The 20771-nt window shown below is 48.3% G+C and overlaps 1 protein-coding gene across 2 annotated transcripts in view; it reads right to left on the minus strand.

Annotated features, from left to right (window-relative positions):
- Window positions 1-1265: 1265 nt before the first annotated feature.
- Window positions 1266-20771, minus strand: part of HOGA1 (4-hydroxy-2-oxoglutarate aldolase 1) — a 28863-nt gene continuing 9357 nt past the window's right edge. The window contains exons 2-7 of one of the 2 annotated variants that reach the window (XM_023206343.3): window positions 15861-15989; window positions 15548-15675; window positions 14955-15089; window positions 14612-14708; window positions 12752-12885; window positions 1266-2586 (exon numbers count right to left, since the gene is read on the minus strand). In XM_023206343.3, the coding sequence (XP_023062111.1) occupies window positions 2437-2586; window positions 12752-12885; window positions 14612-14708; window positions 14955-15089; window positions 15548-15675; window positions 15861-15989 (773 nt within the window). In that variant the 3' untranslated portion in view covers window positions 1266-2436. The remainder of the gene's footprint in view (window positions 2587-12751; window positions 12886-14611; window positions 14709-14954; window positions 15090-15547; window positions 15676-15860; window positions 15990-20771) is intronic. The other variant, XM_023206344.2, reaches the window with a different exon arrangement.

A 20771-nucleotide genomic window follows, 5' to 3' on the forward strand; every position in this document is an offset into this window, starting at 1 on the left:
GGGAAGTTAAGCAGTTTCTCCAAGGTCCCATAGACACTAAGGGGCAGATCCCAGAACTTAAACCCAGACCTGTTTAAGCCCAGGCTGGGCTCTTACTCAGTACACTACCCTGCCTGCCTAGCCTTAACTATTCCCCCAAGTCCTAAACTTGATTCTCTTCTGAGCCCAGCTCCTCTGGAAGTTGCCTGTGAGAGGACCCCAGGCACTAAGCCCCAAGCTTTAGTGCCATTCAGAGCCTGGTTTTGGGCTGAAGATTGAGATCTTTTATTTTCTCTCCTTTAGCCTCTGCCCTAAACAAGTGTCTATTTACCTCTCTTTTTAACCTTACACTTTCTTTTTAATGAGTAATTTTTTTTAAATGTATCTCCATTTTTCTGCCACTAGTCAAATATTACCACTGAAAAATGTTAAATATTTTGGAGAAAGCATCTTTTTTTTTTTTTGGAGATGGAGTTACGCTGTGTGGCCCAGGCTGGAGTGCTGTGGCATGATCTCAGCTCACTGCATCCTCCGCCTCTCGGGCTCAAGCAATTCGTGTGCCTCAGCCTCCCGAGTAGCTGGGATTACAGGAGTGTGCCATCACGCCCGGCTAATGTTTGTATTTTTAGTAGAGACAGGGTTTTGCCATGTTAGTCAGGCTGATCTCAAACTCTTTACCTCCCAAAGTGCTGCCTGGCCTCTCAAAGTGCTGCCTGGCCCTAAACACTTAGCACTTTAATCAAAAAGGATGCTGGCTGGGTACGGTGGCTCACGCCTGTAATCCCAGCACTTTGGGAGGCCGAGGCAGGAGGATCACCTAAGGTCAGGAGTTCGAGACCAGCCTGATCAAAATGGAGAAACCCCATCTCTACTAAAAATACAAAAATTAGCCGGGTGTGGTGGTGCACATCTGTAATCCCAGCTACTCGGGAGGGTGAGGCAGGAGAGTTGCTTGAACCTGGGAGGCGGAGGGTGTAATGAGCCGAGATCGTGCCACTGCACACAGCCTGAATGACAGAGCAAGACTCTGTCTCAAAAAAAATAAAATAAAAGTGCTAAGTGTTTCTAAATAGCTCAGTTGCTCTCTTTTGCCTCTTACCCCTTCCCTAGGCCTCCAGTAAGTGAATGCCTGCTGGCCCAGTATTGTTGGGGCCGCTCTTAGAGCTGGGAGAAGTCAGACCATCAGAGTTCACTTGCCTTTAGGAAGGTTCTTGACATCTGGCCAGGAAACCTAAGATCTACATAGCAATAGAGTGTCCGTCTGTACATAGTCACACTAATTTTACCTGTTAAATTTTATTATAGTAACAAAGTGATTATTTTTAATAATAAAAGCAGAGTGCCTGTAGGCAAGAGGATGGCCCTATCTCAGACGAAGTCCCCTTAGTGTTTCAGACCTAGGCTGACCAGAATAGTCTTCTAGAATGTAACATTTATCCACCAGGTGTCACTATTTACCAATCTGACAAGCCGCTGAGCTGTCTCCGTGCTTTCAGTGGTTGGAATCAAGGCTAGAGACCAGAATAGGAGATGAATGAAAACAGATTTAGAAAAGGGCATTGTGGCTGGAATGCAGCTTGCAGTGTGGAGGGCAGGGGTGGGAGGGTAAAGAGGGCTCTTTGAAAGACCAGTGACACTTTCCTGATCAAGTTTCCTAGGCTGATACTTCCCTGGAAGGAGTCAGAACTTGGGTTTGTAGGAGTAGCCCTGGCTTCCAGCTGCATTGTGCTAGACTCAGGTTTGAAGCCCCAAGTCTAAGTAGTCCCCGCTTCAATAAAACAAATTCCCGGCTGGGTGCAGTGGCTCATGGCAGTAATCCCAGCACTTTGGGAGGCCGAGGCAGTTGAATCACCTAGGTCAGGAGTTCGAGACCAGCCTGGCCAACATGGTGAAACCCCGTCTCTACTAAAAATACAAAAATTCGTTGGACGTGGTGGCAGGTGCCTGTAATCCCAACTACTCGGGAGGCTGAGGCAGGAGAATTGCTTGAACCCAGGAGGCGGAGGTTGCAGTGAGCCAAGATGATACCATTGCACTCCAGCCTGGGCAACAGGGCGAAACTGTCTCAAAAAAAAAAAAAAAAAAAAAAAGAAAAGAAAGAAAGAAAAAAAAATTTCCTGACTGTGCCTACTTGGACCTCTGCCCTTCCTTTCTGATTTCATGTGCCTCAGGGCATGGCACAGCATCCACAGTAGAGAGAGAAATTGAGAAATTGCTCCTTACCAGTCTTCAGGCCAGAGAGACAGTTTAGGATACAAAAGGTCAGGGGCCATGAGAATAGGAGATGTGCGTGGGCGTGCCTGTGAAAGGCTGCCTGGAGGACCAAAGTAGGCAAAGGAGCCTCTACCAGCTCCCCTCGCCCGCCGCCCTCATCCCCTCTGCGCTCTCTGCTTCAGGCTGCAAGTGCAAGGCAGGAGGCTAAGATGGGCTCAGGCCAGCCATGGACGCTGCCGGCCCTCAGAGCCAGCCGTTGCTGGTGAAATCCATGCGCAGTGCCTCCTCCTCAGCTGGGCTCAGCTCCTGCAAGGGGGCGCGGCAGGGGCCTCCGTAGTAGCCAAACCAGTCCATGATTTTCTTCAGCCCTGGGATCCCGAAGCGCCGGGTCACCTGCAAAGCAGGGCCTGTTAAAAGAGACTGAGAAATTTGCTGAACGCCCATATCTGGAACTCGGAAATCTGTCACTTTCAGAACGTTGAAGTCCTACCCTCTTCCCCCAGGAAAGTAACTACCAACTCTATGGCACCCAGGGTAGATTGGTAATCCAGATTTAGAGACCAGAGAGCAGGTCTGTAATAGAAAAATACAAAAACTTCAGATTGGAGAAGAAGAGTGCCTCCTTTGGTTTTAGGAGAAAAATCCACCCCAACAGAGCGGGGAGTGTCATTCTGTCCTTGAGCTGGGGTGGGAGAAGACAGCAAGGCTGCGGTTCTAGGTACTAGAGCATCAGCAGTCTGCAGCCCAGTTCCCCGAAAGCTGACGCAGGGCACACCAGGCCTGGGAAGTCAGGAGGGGGAAGGATCTGTGACAGCCTCAGCCACAGCCCAGACCTCTACTCCCCTTGCAACTAGCTGCCCTCACCTCCCCATAGCTCTTCCTGACCCTAACACTAAATGTTCTCCCAGGAAAAGCAAAGCATGGTTGCCCAAGGAAGTTTTGTTGTATAAACCTTATGTCATTTACTTATTATCTCTGAGTAAGTTCTCCTGTGTGAAAAATGAAGGAGCTGGACAACATGATCTCTAAAGGCTTTTCCCTGATAATGGGGAACCTAAAGCTATTGTTATTATTTATTTATTTGTTTGTTTGTTTATTTTTTTGAGACAGAGTCTTGCTCTGTCACCCAGGCTGGAGTGCAGTGGTGTGATCTCGGCTCATTGCAACCTCTGCCTCCTGAGTTCAAGTAATTCTCCTGCCTCAGCCTCCTGAGTAGCTAAGATTACAGGCACCTGCCACCACACCAGGCTCATTTTATTTTATTTTATTTTATCTTTGTATTTTTAGTAGAGACAGGGCTTCGCCATGTTGGCCAGCCTGGTCTCAAACTCCTGACCTCAAGTGATCTGCCCGCCTCGGCCTCCCAAAGTGCTAGGATTACAGACACGAGCCACCGCACCTGGAATAATTTATTTATTTTTATTTTATTTTTATTTTTTTGAGACAGAGTCTCACTCTGCCACTCAGGCCAGAGTGCAGTGGTATGATCATGGCTAACTGTAGCCCAGACCTCCTGGGCTCGATCGATTTTCCTGCCTCAGTCTCCAGATCACCTTCGACTACAGGTGCATGCCACCATGCCTGGCTAATTTTTGCATTTTTTGTAGAGATGAGGTCTTGCTGTGTTGCTCAGGTTAGTCACAAACTCCTGAGCTCAAGTGATCCACCCACCTCGGCCTCCCAAAGTCCTGGGATTACAGGCATGAGCCACGGCGCCCGGCCTATTATAATTTAAAATCATGTGTGGAATTTTACAGAATAAATGAAGCATCAAATTTCCTTGCTTTTGCTATAGCAACTGGTTATTTCATGCTGATCAGAAATATTAGATGAATCTTTCACTACCTAAAAACTATGAAAGTAGTCCTTAAGAAAGTTTTATCTGGAGGGAAGCTAAAACCTTAGGAGGATAAAAATAAGAGGTTGTTTGGGATAAAGAGGCCAGGAACCACTGATGAAAGATTGACTAATAACTGTTTATCACTAGAGTCCCAGAGGCTTCATCAAGCATGGATTTTTTTTTTCTTGGAATGGGTGGTAAGCCACCCTCCTCCAGGCCTCACCACCCCCCTCCAGGCCTCACCACCCCCATGATGTTCTAATAGTCTGGCCTTTTTACCCAAAGCCTGAGTAGGTGGGAGAGACCCAGGATAGAGGATGGAAATAAGAGGTACCTAGAGAAAAGCTTGCTCCTGCCATGGGTTTCCAAAGATATCTGGTGTGGCCTCTCTTCAAACCCGAAGAAAGGGTTGGTGGCAAAGACTGTAGAAAGTCCTAAATATAGCCAGGGGCAAGAGGCAGGCTGGTGGGAAGGTGGAGGAAGGACATTGTGTTCGACCAGGGAGGGGCAATAGAGTGACATCAAGCTGCTCTCGCGGTGTCTGAGCCCACAGCCCAGGCAGCAGAAAGGTGTTCCAGGCATTCCTGGGTGTGTGCCCAGAGCTGGCACAGGAGAGGACACAGAATGAAGGGTGAGGCAGGATGGGGTAGGGCGGGATGACATGCAGAGATCTGGGATGACAGCTAGGCATCCTCTCTTCCCCAGGGGCAGCCCAAGCTGCTTCGTCTGCAAAATGAGGGATAACACCACCTACCCCATAGAGACGTCCCAAGGGCCAGATGAGAAAACACTGCTAATATTAGACCAGTTCCCATGAGCCCTGGAATCCGCTCCTTTTCCTGTCCCGGTGGCATGCGGGTTCTGGGACCTTCGCTTTCACAGGTGCATTGGGAGTGGGAGAGCAGAGGCCCCACCCCAGTGGAATGTTCAGTATGTGCAGGACGGCCTGTGCCCAATGGGGGCCCAATCGCTTCTGCAAGTTCCTACAACCTATTTATAGAAAGGCCCCATCTCGGAAGCACCTTCACCTCCGCGGGACTCAGATCTACCTCCTCAGCTGTCCTTTCTCTAAATCTAAGTTAATCTGCCCCTTTGAGGTAAGGATACAGCTGTGAGGGAGCTCTAGAGCCCACCCACCACTTTACCCAAACAAAACATTGTGGAGTGCCTAGCTCAGCCTGGGACTGCAACCAGGCCCATGAGGCCCTTACCTTGCATGCAAAACTTAAGGGGAGGCCAAAAACCTCGATCATCAAAATAAGTAATATTTCAATACTTTTTGTTTTTTTATAAACAGTCTCACTCTGTCACACAGGCTGGAGTGCAGTGGTGCGATCTCGGCTCACTGAAACTTCCACCTCCTGGGTTCAAGTGATTCTTCTGCCTCAGTCTCCTGAGCAGCTGGGATTACAGGTGCCCACCACCACACCTGGCTAATTTTTGTATTTTTAATAGAGAGAGGGTTTCACCATGTTGGCCAGGCTGATCTCGAACTCCTGACCTCAGGCAATCTGCCCGCCTCGGCCTCCCAAAGTGCTGGGATTATAGGCGTGAGCCACTGCACCCAGCCAAAATAAGTAATATTTCAATGCAATATTTTTTAAAAAATCAAAATTAATGCAAAAAAAATCCACAATGAACAAAGCTTTACATAAAGACAGGATCCAGCTGTGGCCCACCATACTGAAGACTCATGCATAAGTAATCATGTGTACCCCAAATACATGGGGTTTTTTGATGTATTTTTCATTTTTATTTTTATTTATTGTATTTTTTAAATTTCTTTTTTTGAGACAGGGTCTTGCTCTTTTGTCCAGGCTGGAGTGAAGTGGCATGATCATAGCTCACTGCAGCCTCGGCCTCATGGGCTCAAGCAATCTTCCTGCCTCAGCCTCTGAGTAGCTGGGACTACAGTTGCACGCCACCATGCCTGGCTAATTTTTGTTTATTTTTACTGAAGACAAAGTCTCACTCTGTTGCCCAGGCTGGTCTCAAACTCCTGAGCTCAAATGATCTTCCTGCCTCAACCTCCCAAATTGCTGGGATTACAGGTGTGAGCCACTGTGCCCTGCTGGTATCTTTTTAATGGTTAATCTTTCTCTAGAAGTAGATTTGGAAAAATATGTTTTGATGAGTTTGCTTCCGTTAAAGCCAGGAAAATAAAATTATAACAAATCATGTTTTTGGTATATGAAATATTTAACCCTAAAATAGTGCTGTGAGTTTTAACATACCTGCTTTTCAATTTTCAATATTTTTTCACCCACTTTCATGTTCTTAGGGGGGAAAAATCACCAATTAGGAAAATACTTAGAGCTTTTACTTTCAGGAAGGTGGAGTAGATGTACTTGTCCCAATTCTTCCCAATAAGTACAACTAAAAACTCTGGACATTATATAAAAATATTATCTGGACATTTTATAAAAAAATTATATATATCTGGACATTATATAAAAAACAGACAGAAGACTCTGGAAGGCAGAGAGAAGAAGGAAGACCAACAAGGGACCCAATAAGCAACACAGCGCTGCATACCCTGGCCCAGACTTGGAGCTGAAGAAGTCAGCAAGCACGCAATGCCAATACGGTACAGACAATACAAGCACTAACAGAAACCAGTTCTCTCTAGCCAAAGGACCGGAAAAGGGGTGGCCTAGCAAGATGGAAAGCTTTCAGACAATAACTGCTCTACGCTAGTCAAACACCAGCCAGGCTAGCAAAGACTGAGTGAAGGAGTCTGAACTGCCACCCCTGCTCCCAGCTGGGTGGTGTCAGAGCAGGCCTAGTGGAGGGAAGTCAGGACTTGTACCACTGCTCATCTTCAAAACGCCACCAGAGCCCACCCCACCTGCTGCCAGACACACAGGCAATGCAGTGGAGGCAGTGTGTAGGGAACAACCAGGGGGCTCTTCTACCCTCCAGGCAGCAGGACGTGCATAGATGCCTAGTACAGAACCTAATGCAGAGGTGTCTTTTTTTTTTTTCAGAGATGGGGTCTCGCCATGTTGCGCAGGCTGGTCTCAAACTCCTGGCCTCAAGCAATACTGCCATCTCTATCTCCAAAAGTGCTAGGATTACAGGCGTGAGCCAGTCTGCACCAGATCCTTAGGTGTCAATTTTAAAAAATATGTATAAGACTCATTGGCTGGAAACTACAAAATGCTGAAGAAATAAATCAAAGAAGATCTAAATAAACAGAGAAATGTACCATGTTCAAGGACTGGAGGACAACATGGTAAAGAAGTCAGTTGTCCCCAGCTTGGTATGCAGGCTTAACACAATTTCGATCAAAGGCCCAGCAAGATTTTATTGTAGATATAGACAAGAGTCTTGTAAAATTTATATGAAAAGGTAAAGAAATTCGACTAAAACAATTTGAAGGAAAAACAAAAGAGCAAAGTGGGAGGAATCAGTCTACCTGATTTTAAGGCTTAGCTATGGTAATCAAGTCTGCATGGTACTGCAGAGAGATAGACACAGAAATCAATGGAAAGAAGAGAGAACCCAGAAATAGACCCACACAAATATGCCCCACTGACTTTTGACAAGGCACGCAAGCAGTTCAATGGAGCAAAGATGGCCTTTTCAACAAATGATGCTGGAGCAAATGGATATCCCTTAGGGAAGAAAACCACAAAACCTCGACCTAAGTCTCACACTTTATACAAAAATTAACTCAAAATGAGTCACAGACTTATAAAACATAAAACTATAAAACTTAAAGGAAAAAAATAAGAGAAAATCTTTATAATCTTCTAAGAACACTTTTTTTTTTTTTGAGACGGAATCTCGCTCTGTCGCCCAGGCTGGAGTGCAGTGGGGCAATCTCAGCTCACTGCAAGCTCCACCTCCCAGGTTCACGCCATTCTCCTGCCTCAGCCTCCAGTAGTAGCTGGGACTATAGGCTCCTGCCACCACGCCCGGCTAATTTTTTGTATTTTTGGTAGAGACTGGGTTTCACAGTATTAGCCAGGAGGTCTCAGTCTCCTGACCTCATGATCTGCCCGCCTTGGCCTCCCAAAGTGCTGGGATTACAGGTGTGAGCCACCGCACCTGGCCCTGAGAATTCTTTAAGAGTTTTTTGTTTGTTTGTTTGTTTTTTTGAGATGGAGTCTCACTCTGTCACCCAGGCTGGAATGCAATGGCACGATCTAGGCTCACTGCAACTTCTGCCTTCCGAGTTCAAGTGATTCTCCTGCCTCAGCCTCCTGAGTAGCTGGGATTACAGGCGCCTGCCACTGCACCCGGCTAATTTTTTTTTTTTTTTGTATTTTTAGTAGAGACGGGAGTTTCACCATCTTGGCCAGGCTGATCTTGAACTCCTGACCTTGTGATCCACCTGCCTCAGCCTCCCAAAGAGCTGGGATTATAGACGTGAGCCACCGTGCCCAGAACTCTTTAAGAATTATTAGACTTGACACCACAAACATGATCCATAATAGAAAATGTTGATAAATTGTACTTCATCAAAATGTAAAACTTGCTCTGCAAAAGACCTGTTAAGGCAATGAAAAGACAAGCTGCAGACTGGGAGAAAATATTTACAAGCCACATATCTAACAAAGGACTAGTATTTAGAAGCTATAAAGAACTTTAAAATTCAACAGTCAAAAGAACAATCCAATTTTAAAACGGGTAAGAAGGCCGGGCGCGGTGGCTCAAGCCTGTAATCCCAGCACTTTGGGAGGCCGAGATGGGCGGATCACAAGATCAGGAGATCGAGACCATCCTGGCTAACACGGTGAAACCCCGTCTCTACTAAAATACAAAAAACTAGCCGGGCGAGATGGCGGGCGCCTGTAGTCCCAGCTACTCGGGAGGCTGAGGCAGGAGAATGGTGTAAACCCAGTGGTGGAGCTTGCAGTGAGCTGAGATCCGGCCACTACACTCCAGCCTGGGCGACAGAGCGAGACTCCGTCTCAAAAAAAAAAAAAAAAAAAAAAAAAAAAAAGAAAAAAAATAAAAAGGGCACTGAAAAGATGGCAAATAAATACATGAAAAAAAAATGTTCAATAGCATTAGCCATCAGAGAAATGCAAATTAAAACCACAATGAGATGGTACTACACATCTATCAGAATGGCTAAAATAAAAAATAGTCACAACACCAAATGCTGGCAAAGCTGCAGAAAAACTAGATCACTCACTCATATGTTTACATCAGTGTAAATTTAAAATAGTACAGCCGCTCTGGAAAAGTTTGGCAGGTTTGTTTCTGGGTTTTTGTTTGTTTGTTTTGGGGTTTTGGGGTTCGTTTTTTTGTTTTGTTTTGTTTTTTGAGACAGGATCTCACTCTGTAGCCCAGGCTGGAGTGCAGTGGCAAAATCACAGCTCACTGCAGCCTCAACCTCCTGGATTCAAGGGATCTTCCCTTCTGCCTCAGCCTCCCGAGTCGTGGGACCACAGGTGCATGCCACCACACCTAGCTAATTTTCTGTATTTTTTGTAGAGACAGAGTCTCCCCATGTTGTGCAGGCTGGTCTTGAACTCCTGGGATCAAGCAATCCACCCCCCTCAGCCTCCCAAAATGATGGGATTGCAAGTGTGAGCCACCACACCCAGCCAGCAGTTTCTCAGAAAATGAAACCTGTGACTACCCTATGACCCACCATTTTTACTGCTGTGTATTGATCCCAGAAAAATGAAAACTTACGGACACACAAAAACCTGTTCATGAATGTTCATGGCAGCTTTTATTTATTTATTTATTTATTTATTGAGACAGAGTCTCACTCTGTCACCCAAGCTGGAGTACAGTGGCACAATCTCGGCTCACTGCAACCTCCGCCTCCTGGGTTCAAGCGATTCTCCTGCTCAGCCACTTGAGTAGCTGGGATTACAGACGTGCACCACCACGCCCAGCTAATTTTTAGTAGAGACGGAGTTTCACCATGTTGGCCAGGCTGGTCTCAAACTCCCGATCTCAGGTGATCTGCCCACCTTGGCCTCCCAAAGTGCTGGGATTATAGGCGTGAGCCACTGCACCCAGCCCATGGCAGCTTTTAATAGCCAAAAACTGAAAATAACCCAGCTGTTCTTCAACAGGTGGATGGTTAAACATGCTGTAGGGGGCCGGCTGTGGTGGTTCATGCCTGTAATCCCAGCACTTTGGGAGGCTGAGGCAAGATGGCTTGAGACCAGGAGTTCGAGACCAGCCTGGGCAACATAGCGAGACCTTGTCTTTACTAAAAATAAAAAAGAATTAGCCAGGTGTGGTAGTGTGCACCTGTTGACCCAGCTACTTGGGAGGATTAACTGGGAAGATTGCTTGAGCCAGGAGGTCGAGGCTGCAGTGAGCAATAATCCTGCCACTGCACTCATCCTGGGCGACAGAGCAAGACCCTGTCTCAATGAATAAATAATAAATAAACATGCTGTGGTACAGCCATGCCATGGTATACTACTCAGAAATAAAAAGAATTAACTATTGATACATGCAGCAAACAACCTGGATGAATATCCAGAGAATTATGCTGAGTGGAAAAAGCTAGTCCCCAAAAGTTATATACCATGTGATTCCATATAGTATACTCTTGAACTGACAAAATTATAAAATGGTGAATGTATGTGTGGTTGCTAGAGGTTAAGGAGCCGGTGAAGGCAAATGTGAGTAGGCATGGCTATAAGAGGATGACATGAGGGATCCTTGTAGGGACAGAAATATCCTGTGTCTCGACTGTATCAAGGTCAATATCCAGACTGTGAAATTATTCTACAGTTTTGTAAGATGTTGCCATTGGGGAAAACTGGACCATGGGTACATAGGATCCCTTTGTATTATTTCTTAAAGTTGCATGGGAATCTATAATTATCTAAAAATAAAAAGTTTGGCCGGGCACGGTGGCTCATGCCTATAATCCTAGCACTTTGGGAGGCCAAGGCAGGTGGATCACGAGGTCAGGAGTTCGAGACCAGCCTGGCCAACATGGGGAAACCTGTCTTCACTAAAAACACAAAAATTAGCCGGGTGTGGCGGCAGGTACCTGTAATCCCAGCTACTTGGGAGGCTGAGCAGGAGAATTGCTTGAACTCAGGAGGCAGAGGTTGCAATAAGCCGAGATTGTGCCACTGCACGCCAGCCTGGGTGACAGAGTGAGACTCCATCTCAAAGTAAATAAATAAAATAAAAAGTTTAATATAAAATATACAGTAGGCCAGCCATGGTGGCTCATGCCTGTAATCCCAGCATTTTGGGAGGCTGAGGTGGGAGGACCGCTTGAGCCCAGGAGATAAAGACCAGCCTGGGCAACATAGTGAGACTGCCATCTCTACAAAAATAAAAATAAAAAATAAAAAAGATTGCTTAAGCCCAGGACGTTGAGGCTGCAGTAAGCTGTCATCACACCACTGCTCTCTAGCCTGGGTGACAGAGAATGACTCTGTTTCGAAAATAAAAAAATAAAAGCAAAAAGATTGGGAGGCCGAGGCAGGAGGGTCACTTGAGGTTAGGAGTTTGATGCCAGCCTGGCCAACATGGTGAAACCCCGTCTCTACTAAAAATACAAAAATATTAGCTGGTATGGTGGGACGTGCCTGTAATCCCAGCTACTAGGGAGGCTGAGACAGGAGAATTGCTTGCACCTAGGAGGCGGAGGTTGCAGTGAGCCGAGATTGAGCCACTGCACTCCAGCCTGGGCGACAGAGCGAGACTCTGTCTCAGAAAAGAAAAGAGAAGAGAAGAGAAAAGAAAGGAAAAGAAAAGAAAAAGGCCAGGCACTGTGGCTCACGCCTGTAATCCCAGCACTTTGGGAGGCTGAGGTGGGCGGATCACTTGAGGCCAGGAATTTGAGACTAGCCTGGCCAACACGGTGAAACCCCATCTCTACTGAAACATGAAAACAAAAACAAAAATTAGCTGGGGATGGTGGTGCACACGTGTAATCTCTATTACTCAGGAGCGTGAGGCACAAGAATTGCTTGAACCTGGGAGACAGAGGTTGCAGTGAGCTGAGATTGCTGCATTCCAGCCTGGGCAAAAGAGCGAGACTCTGTCTCAAAAAAAAAAAAAAAAAAAAGAAAGAAAAGAGAGAGAGAGAGACAGAGAGAGAAAGAGAGAGAGAGAGAGAAATAAAGGAAGGAGGGAGGGAGGGAGGAAGGAAGGAAATAAAGGATAAAATGTACATTAAAACTTGAATACAGGGGCACACATTTTTCTGTTGCCTCAGACTTCAGAATGGCCCTGAACTTGACGGGCGTTCTCTCTGAAGTTCTTCTTTGTTTGCCCAACAAAGAATTGGGGTACACAGTCTGACCACAGAACAGATTATATGAAGATGGTACTCTCCTGCCTTCTAACGCCTTTGCTAGCCCCAATCATTCCTATTTTTTCAGGACCTGGCCCCCAACAGTGTGGATTTAGAGGCCCTGGTTTACGCTCTTTCTCTCCAGGTACCTCTAAGTGTGGTCCTAGGGTTATTCTATCACAATCACACAGGATGTTTGTTTCAGTGCATCTTCTTGGGCCCAAAAGTTGGAACTTTAATTTGCCTCTAAGGGAATTTTAATGTACACTTAAGTTTCACAATCAATAGTGCCCAACTTTGTCCAAAGTCAGGATTTTCTGGGAGGCACAAGGAGTTCCCACACTGGGATGTTCTCTCAAAGGATTTTCTGAAAGGAAGAGACTGAGTGGGGCCTGGTGCCAGCCCTGGGTCCTGCTCCAGTGAGGACACAGACTGCCCACTCCCCCCACATCACACCCCTGCTGCCACTGGCTCACCGCGGCGTTTGGCTCGATGAGGCGGTGCTGCAGTTTCTGGGCATCTTCCCATTGCCCTGTGAGGCACAGTCGCTCCAGCTGGCACACCTGAGCCCCCAGGACATTGGCCAGGGCGCACACGCCCCCCACAGCTCCTGCATGAAGTAAGACACAGAACGTCAGCCAGAGCCTCTCCCCTCTGAGCATCTCAAGCCCTGGTCCCAGCACCTCTTCAGCCTGGGGACATTACATAGAGATTTCTATGTCACTTGGCTGGCTACATCAAAGGCATGCTCTGTGAGTCCAGAGTACACATTTCCAGAGAGAAGAGCTGCCTGCATATTCAAAATAGAATCCTGCAGGTCGAGTGCTGCTCAGGGCTGATCTGTGAGGGGCAGGGAGCAGAGCCTGAAAGTGAACTCAAGGACAGTTCCTTCCCTGAACCCCTCCCGGAATAAAATCCCATCTGCCAGTTGACACCTCCAGCTTGACGGGCGTTCTCTCTGAAGTTCTTCTTTGTTTGCCCAAAGAAGATAGCCCCCTGACTCATCAGTCCTGTAAGAGGGTAGGATGGATGGGAAGCCTTTGCTCTTTTGAAATCTTATTCCCCGCAGTGGATGCAACCAGAGACAGCAGTGGGCGTGGAAAGCGCTCTGGACAGAGTCAGGTCACCAGGCATGTCTTCCCATTGACTGCATAAACCTGAATGAGACCCTCTCTAGTCCTGTTTGTGCTCATCAGGGCAATGAAAATGGGTTTGGCTGTGATCTCAGAAAGCCCCACCACCTCTGCAAGCCTGTGAGTATGCTTCTAAGGCTAGATAGGAGTGGAACCCGAGGCACAGTGGCCTCAAGACCAGAGAGAGAGGAGGCAATTTAGAATGAGCTAATAGAGCTGTTGTTTGTGGAATACCTATTATGTGTTCCAGGCGCGCTTCAGCAGCATGGCCCTGATGCTCTCTAATCCTCACGATCCCTCCGTGCACAGAGTAGAAACTCAGGCCCAGAGAGGTGAATGCCTTGCCCAGCATTACTCGGTGAATAAACTGCAGAACTGAGATTCCCTCCAACCTCCAGAGCCTGTGCTTTTTTTTTTTCTACTCCACTTTCAGGAATGAGAGAGAAATGATGGATCCCTTCTTCTTCCCCTTCACTGTAGAGGCCGTGACATGGCAGGGGGAGATGTACAAGGCCCTAGACAACCAGCCAAAGTCTGGAGAGACCAGATGGAATAGGAACCAGGATTCTCCCCTGCAGTGCTAGAAAGGTCACTCAAATCTCTCCTCACTGGGGCTTCAACTGAAAGGAATGGCTTCCCTTCTCCTCCCTCCCCTCCAGGGCTCAAATCTAACCCAAACCCAAGGATGCTGACCCCAAACAGACAAGAGCAGTTGATCTAAGAGACATTCATAGGGACCCTGGATTGGAACAGAATCTGATCAGGCAACTGAAGATCCCCGGCTCAACTCCGTAGATCTGACAATTCATTCTGGCCTGGGACAGGAGAGAGGAAAATGGACTCCTGAACTACAGAGGAGGGCCCCAAGGCCTCTGCCCTCAGAGAATGATGTACAAAGTAGATTACAGCAGTTAAGTTTGTCATCTAGTCACGGAGCTCCGGACTTAGAACAAACTGCAGGCATCCCTACTACAGGCCAGGGATTGTACATGGCCATCCTCCTCCAGCCAGCAAGGTTACTCACAGCACCCCGTATTCAGACAGGCAAGCGGCGTGGCCAGGTTTCTGAGTTTTCAGAGTGGGCAGGCTGGCAAACCACCGTCTTCAGACCCAGCCCCAGGCCTCACGGTCTCTCCCAGCAGACCCAGGTGCCTGGGTATCTCTTGGTCACCCATGACAATTTGAGAGCAGTGGGCAGCCTACCCAAGGCATAGCTGGCCATCAGGAAGCCAGCCGATCCAGCCAACACCTGGAAATCCTGCTTCCTGGTCTTGTGAACAATCAGCCCAATCCTGGTCACCTGCAACAGCAAATGTGGTGTGAGAGCTGTGCCCAGAGCCTCATCCTGGGTGAGCGTGGTGGAATGAAAGCCCAGTGCCCAAAGAGATGCCCTCAACAAAGCCCCAGAGAGCCTGCACAACAGAGAATCCACACAGAAGCCAAGGATGGAAACAGATCTCAGAGCTGCCCTCAGGAGCAAAAGTGCTAGGAACCAGGAACCAGAAAAGGAGGAGAGGACCACAGCCCTGGAGCTGCTGCCACTCACATCACCACCACTGTCCTTCATGCCCACAATGTTCGGGTGCTGGGAAAGCGTGACCACCGCATCCACAGGCAGGTCCAGCCCCGTGTTGGCTGGGACACTGTACAGCACCACAGGGATTGGAGAGAGATCAGCAACCTGCGGGGCGCAGAGAAAAGCAGGAGAGGGCAGCCGCCCCAGGTCCCAGGAGCCAGAGACTTGCCCACCCACAGGTCACGGCCTGCTTCACTCCAGGGCCACCTGGACAGGCCTCCCTCCTGTGCTGCGTGCCCCGAGTGTAAGCAATCACGGTGGGTCATATTTATGGAGTGCTTTCCATATGCCAGGCACTGTTCTAAGCCCTTTATGTTCCTGATCTCATTTAATGCTCACTGCAACCCTATGAGATAGATGACATCATTCCTCCAATTTTAGAGGGGAGGAAGCAGTAACACAGAGTGGTTAGGTAAGCCTCCCAATGTTGTGCGGCTGATCCATGGTGGCAGTCCACCCGTTTCCTATAGCTGCCGTTCATACGACGTAGCACCCCACTCCCAGCTTCCCTCATCTCCTCTCCCTGGGCAGAGCCTCCTCTTGGTCTCAGGCCCCACACACACCTTGGTGTAGTGGTGAATGAGGGCCGCGCTGTTCATCCGGCCACGATAGTAGCAAGGGGTCACCACCATGGCCGCGTCAGCCCCGACCTGGGCCATGCTGACAGTCATCTCCACTGTGGCTTGAGTGGCTGCCAGAGGAAGGAGAGAGGTGACAGCAGGCAGAAGGAGGCCTGGACCAGGGCACTGGGCCAAGCGAGGGTGCCTCAGTATGTCCCAGAAGAGGCAGAACAAGGAGACAGGACCCAAGCTAGGGCCTAGGAGCCTGGATCCTAAACACCCACCCACCCCCAGGGCACAGGGCATTCTGGCTCACACTCGCATCCCGAGCCAGCTAGCAGGAGCCTGTTCTTGGGCATGGCCTGGCGCACACGGCTCACCACCTCGAGGCGCTCGCTGCTGGTCAGGAAGGGAAACTCGCCATTGGAGCCCTGGACCACGAAGCCTGCAAGAGACACAGCTGACCAACTCCTTCCCATCCTCTACAAAACAACCAGGACATTAGTGCTCCTACCTTTCAACACCACAATCTTTCACACATTTCCTTCCCATCTTTGCAGACAGAAGGTTCCCTCACAGCTGCAATGATGGTTCACATCGTTCTTCTGTTTTAGACACAGGGTCTCGCTCTGTTGCCCAGGCTGGGATGCAGTGGCTCAATTATAGCTTGTTGCAGCTTCAAACTTCTGAGCTCAAGTAATCCTTATGTAATATGGTTATTACAATTTTAAGCCTTGTAGAAATGGAATTAAGCTTAAATAGCCCTCTGCAGTTTTCTGTTTATTTAATACTATGTTTTGAGCTTTGTCCACAGCAGCACACATAGCCCTGATTCATTCATTTTACCTGCTGTATGGTATTCTGTTGTATGGTTAGAACACAATTTATTTTTCTTTCTCTTGTTGAGAGCACTTAGAATGTTTCCTTCTTTTTGGCTGGGCCTGGTGGCTCACACCTGTAATTTCAGCACTTTAAGAGGCCAAGGTGGGTGGATCACTTGAGCCCAGGAGTTCAAAACCAGCCAGGGCAGCATGGCTCCCTGTCTCTACCAAAAAAGGGCATACCTGTCTCTACCAAAAAAGAAAAAAGAAAAAAAGAATGTTTTCTTCTTTTTGCTATTGCAAACAATGCTGAAACAAACATTTTCTGTAAAGTCTTCTGTGCATATGTCTAAGAGCTCCTCTAGGCTGGGCGTGGTGGCTCACGCCTGTAATCCCAGCACTTTGGAAGGCCGAGGCGGGCGGATCACGAGGTCAGGAGATCGAGACCATGCTGGCTAACATAGTGAAACCCCGTCTCGGCCGGGCGCGGTGGCTCAAGCCTGTAATCCCAGCACTATGGGAGGCCGAGACGGGTGGATCACGAGGTCAAGAGATCGAGACCATCCTGGCTAACACGGTGAAACCCCGTCTCTACTAAAAATACAGAAAACTAGCCGGGCGAGGTGGCGGCGCCTGTAGTCCCAACTACTCGGGAGGCTGAGGCAGGAGAATGGCGTGAACCTGGGAGGCGGAGCTTGCAGTGACCTGAGATCCGGCCACTGCACTCCTGCCTGGGTGACAGAGCGAGACTCCGTCTCAAAAACAAACAAACAAACAAAAAAAAGAAACCCCGTCTCTACTAAAAAAATACAAAAAATTAGCCGGGCGTAGTGGTGGGCGCCTGTAGTCACAGCTACTTGGGCAGCTGAGGCAGGAGAATGGCATGAACCTGGGAGGCGGAGCTTGCAGTGAGCCGAGATTGTGCCACTGCACTCCAGCCTGGGCAACAGAGCAAGACTCCATCTCAAAAAAAAAAAAAAAAAAAGAGTTCCTCTAGAGTTCAGATACTTTGGTGTGTAATTGCTGAGTCGTATCTATGTGCACCTTCATCTGTGACACACTTTTTATGTATTTACTTTTTCTTTGAGGCAGGGTCTCACTCTGTCACCCAGGCTGGAGTACAGTGGCACAGTCAAGGCTCACTGCAGCCTTGACCCCCCAGGTTCAAGTGATCCTCCTGTCTTAGCCTCTCAAGTAGCTAGGATTACAGACATGAGCTACCACGTCCAACTAATTTGTGTAGTTTTTTTGGTAGAGATGGAGCTTCACCATTTTGCCCAGGCTGGCTCGAATTCCTGGGCCCAGGTGATCCACCCACCTTGGCCTCCCAAAGTGCTAGGATTACAGATGTGAGCCCCCACACCTGACTGTGTGCCACATTGCTAATCAATCAGTGTAGCAGCATAGAATGTCGTACATGCCAAATCTTGCTTTATTTTGTGTTTTCCTGTTTTTATCAATCATTTACTTGGGATATGTCTAACCACTAACTGGTACCAGTTACAGGTGAGCCACGGTGCCCAGCCCGCTTAACTTTCTCTTTCTCCTTCTTTCTCCTCTCCATCCCATTCCATTAAAGAAAAAAAAATGGAAGGAGTTTACAAATACAGAGTACAATACAACAGGATTCTTAATTAATAGAAGGATATCTGGGCCTGTAATCCCAGCACTTCAGGAGGCCAAGGCGGAAGAATCACTTGAGGCCAGGAGTTCGAGACCAGCCGGGGTAACAAAGTGAGACCATGACTTTACAAAAAATAAATAAATAAACCAGGTGCATTTGAAGCTGCAGTGAGCTATGGTTGCGCCATTGCACTCCAGCCTGGGTGACAGAGCAAGACCCTGTCTCCAAAAAGAAAAATTGGAGGCTATCTGGGAGAAGGAAATGAAAATAAGGCCACAAGCAGTATTGGTATACAAAGTTCTTGCCATATAGTTCTGAGAAATGAGCCAGAAATTTGATGTGGAGTTTCCCGACAGCCAGAGCTACAAGGGAAACACGATCAGTTAACAGATATGTAGAACCCAAAAGATAAAAGCAAAGCAACTGCCCCGGAGAAACACAGAGTTTCCTGGCACTGGGACCAAGAGAAATTGTTCCTGTGAGTCATCCTTCAGGGGACACTGTGTGATGTAGACTCCACTTCGTTCCACCAACCTTTTTCCACGCTGTTCACTACACCATCAGATTCCAGAGTGAGTTGCCAGGATATCAGGATATCTCTCACTGGATATTTAGCCGCCTTGCCTGTTTTTTTTTTTTTTTTTTTTTTTTTTGGTAGTTATTTTGCTTTGGTAACATTGCAGGAAACATCTGGAGGCACACAGCTTCTCGCTTCTGTGGGATTGCTTCTGTGGGATTGCTTCTGGGGGATTGATTTATCTGTGTCAGGCTAGTAGCCCAAGGTAGGGCCTCCTTGTATCTTGCTACATGGAGCTGCAGTGCTCTCTGTAAAAGGTGCCAGCTCTGGATGAGGACTCCAATCTAGCTACAATTAGACCAGCACCCTCTGACTAAAGAGTCAGAGATCAAGCTCTTGCCACTCTCTCTGTTCCAATACCAAAGTCGTCTTCCTCCCCACCCCTGCCTGCCGTCCTGGGAGGGGGCGTGTTCTTGCTGCGGCCACTGATTCAGCCCCTATCATCCCCTTCCTTCACCTCTCATCCTGCTGGGCAGTTCCAGGAACACTCTGGGCCCCACTGGTGGAGCTGGCCTAAACAGCAGGACAGCTGGGGCTTGCACTCTGGGAGTCAGAAGCAGACCTTGTGCTCAAAGCTTCTATGACATAGCCCTGTCTTCTATCTCATTGAAGGGGGCAACTGGCTCATGCCTGACTCCCAAGAAGGAAGAAGTGCCTGGCTGGAGAAGAGGGAGTGTGGCGCAGACAGGGCTGCACTGGACTCAAGAGTCACCTCTGGCTATTTAACAAGTCACAAAACATCTTTGAGTCTCTGTTTCCTTTTCTATGGGATGACAGGGAAATGATTTCAATCCTACCTTATAGGACTGTTTTAAAGGCTTAGATAAGAAAATGTCCCAGAAATCTGTGAGTGGGTACCCCAAAGAGCCCCTCCTTCACCCTGGTTAGATGTCCAGGTGTGAGCCTGATGTGTCCCTGTAGTGTAGAGAGGGGGCCGGAGGAGAGGAAAAGGCGAGGATCTCCGATGAACCAGGGACTGCGGAAAAAGCAGAGAAGCAGAGGGCTCACAGGAGAGGGGTCAGATGCACAGGCCCTGAAGTCAGAGAAGCCCAGGCTAACTCAGTTGAAAAATGGTGATGATATTAGTGCCTTTCTCAGAGTTTTGCTTTGTTTTGAGACAGAGTCTCACTCTGTTGCCCAGGCTGGAGTGTAGTGGTGTGACCTCGGCTCACTGCAGCCTCTGTCTCCCAGGCTCAAACAATTCTCCTGCCTCAGCCTCCCGAGTAGCTGGGATTACAGGCACTCGCCACAATGCCGGCTAATTTTTGTATTTTTAGTAGAGACAGGGTTTCACCATGTTGGCCAGGCTGGTCTCGAACTCCGGGCCTCCGGTGATCTGCCTGCCTTGGCCTCCCAAAGTGCTGGGGATTACAGACATAAGCCATCACGCACAGCCTCTTAGAGTTGTTTTGAAGTTTCAGTGAGATACTATTTGTAAAGTACTTCGAATAGAACCTGGTGCTCAATAAGTGTTAGCTGTCATTCTTATGGAATCAGGAGAAAGTGCTCAAACCTTAAATCAGGAGGGTGGCGGGTGTTGAAGGGGAGGCTGCTCTCAATGACCTCCCATTGTACACCCACTGTGATATTAGGAGTGGGTGTACAAGGCCCCCTCCAGCTGTAAGACAAAGGAAGAGACTCTCCCCTGCCCCCATGTTTACACTTGCTGCTCTGGGAGCTGGATGGCAGGGAGGGGAGTGGGCATTTGGGGCTGGGGACACATAAGCAACATGGCGGCTTACTGTGGCTAAAAAGAATCACATAAGGAGTGTCCCCAGACATATTACGCCTTCTTGGTCCATCATCATTGCCACCTCGTCTGAGAAGTCTTCTTGGGATCTCTCCACTGGGCCTCCCTGCTCTGCATTTCCGTTACCTGTTCCTTGTATAATATTTCCCCATGGACAGCACCCATCTACAAAGGTCCCCAGAACTCTTCAATCCCCCACCCCCGCCCCCACCTATGGGATTAGACACAATTTCTCAATCTCACCTCTCCTATAAAATGAGAAATTGGGCCGGGCACGTGGCTTACACTTGTAATCCCAGCACTTTGAGATGCCAAGACAGGCAGACTGTTTGAGGCCAGGAGTTCGAGACCAGCCTGGCCAACATGGTGAAACCCCGTCTCTACTAAAAAACTTAAAAATTAGGCCAGGCACGGTGGCTCACGCTTGCGATCCCAGCACTTTGGGAGGCCAAGGC

This window comes from Piliocolobus tephrosceles, chromosome 9, assembly GCF_002776525.5.
Source record: "Piliocolobus tephrosceles isolate RC106 chromosome 9, ASM277652v3, whole genome shotgun sequence".
NCBI lineage: Eukaryota > Metazoa > Chordata > Mammalia > Primates > Cercopithecidae > Piliocolobus > Piliocolobus tephrosceles.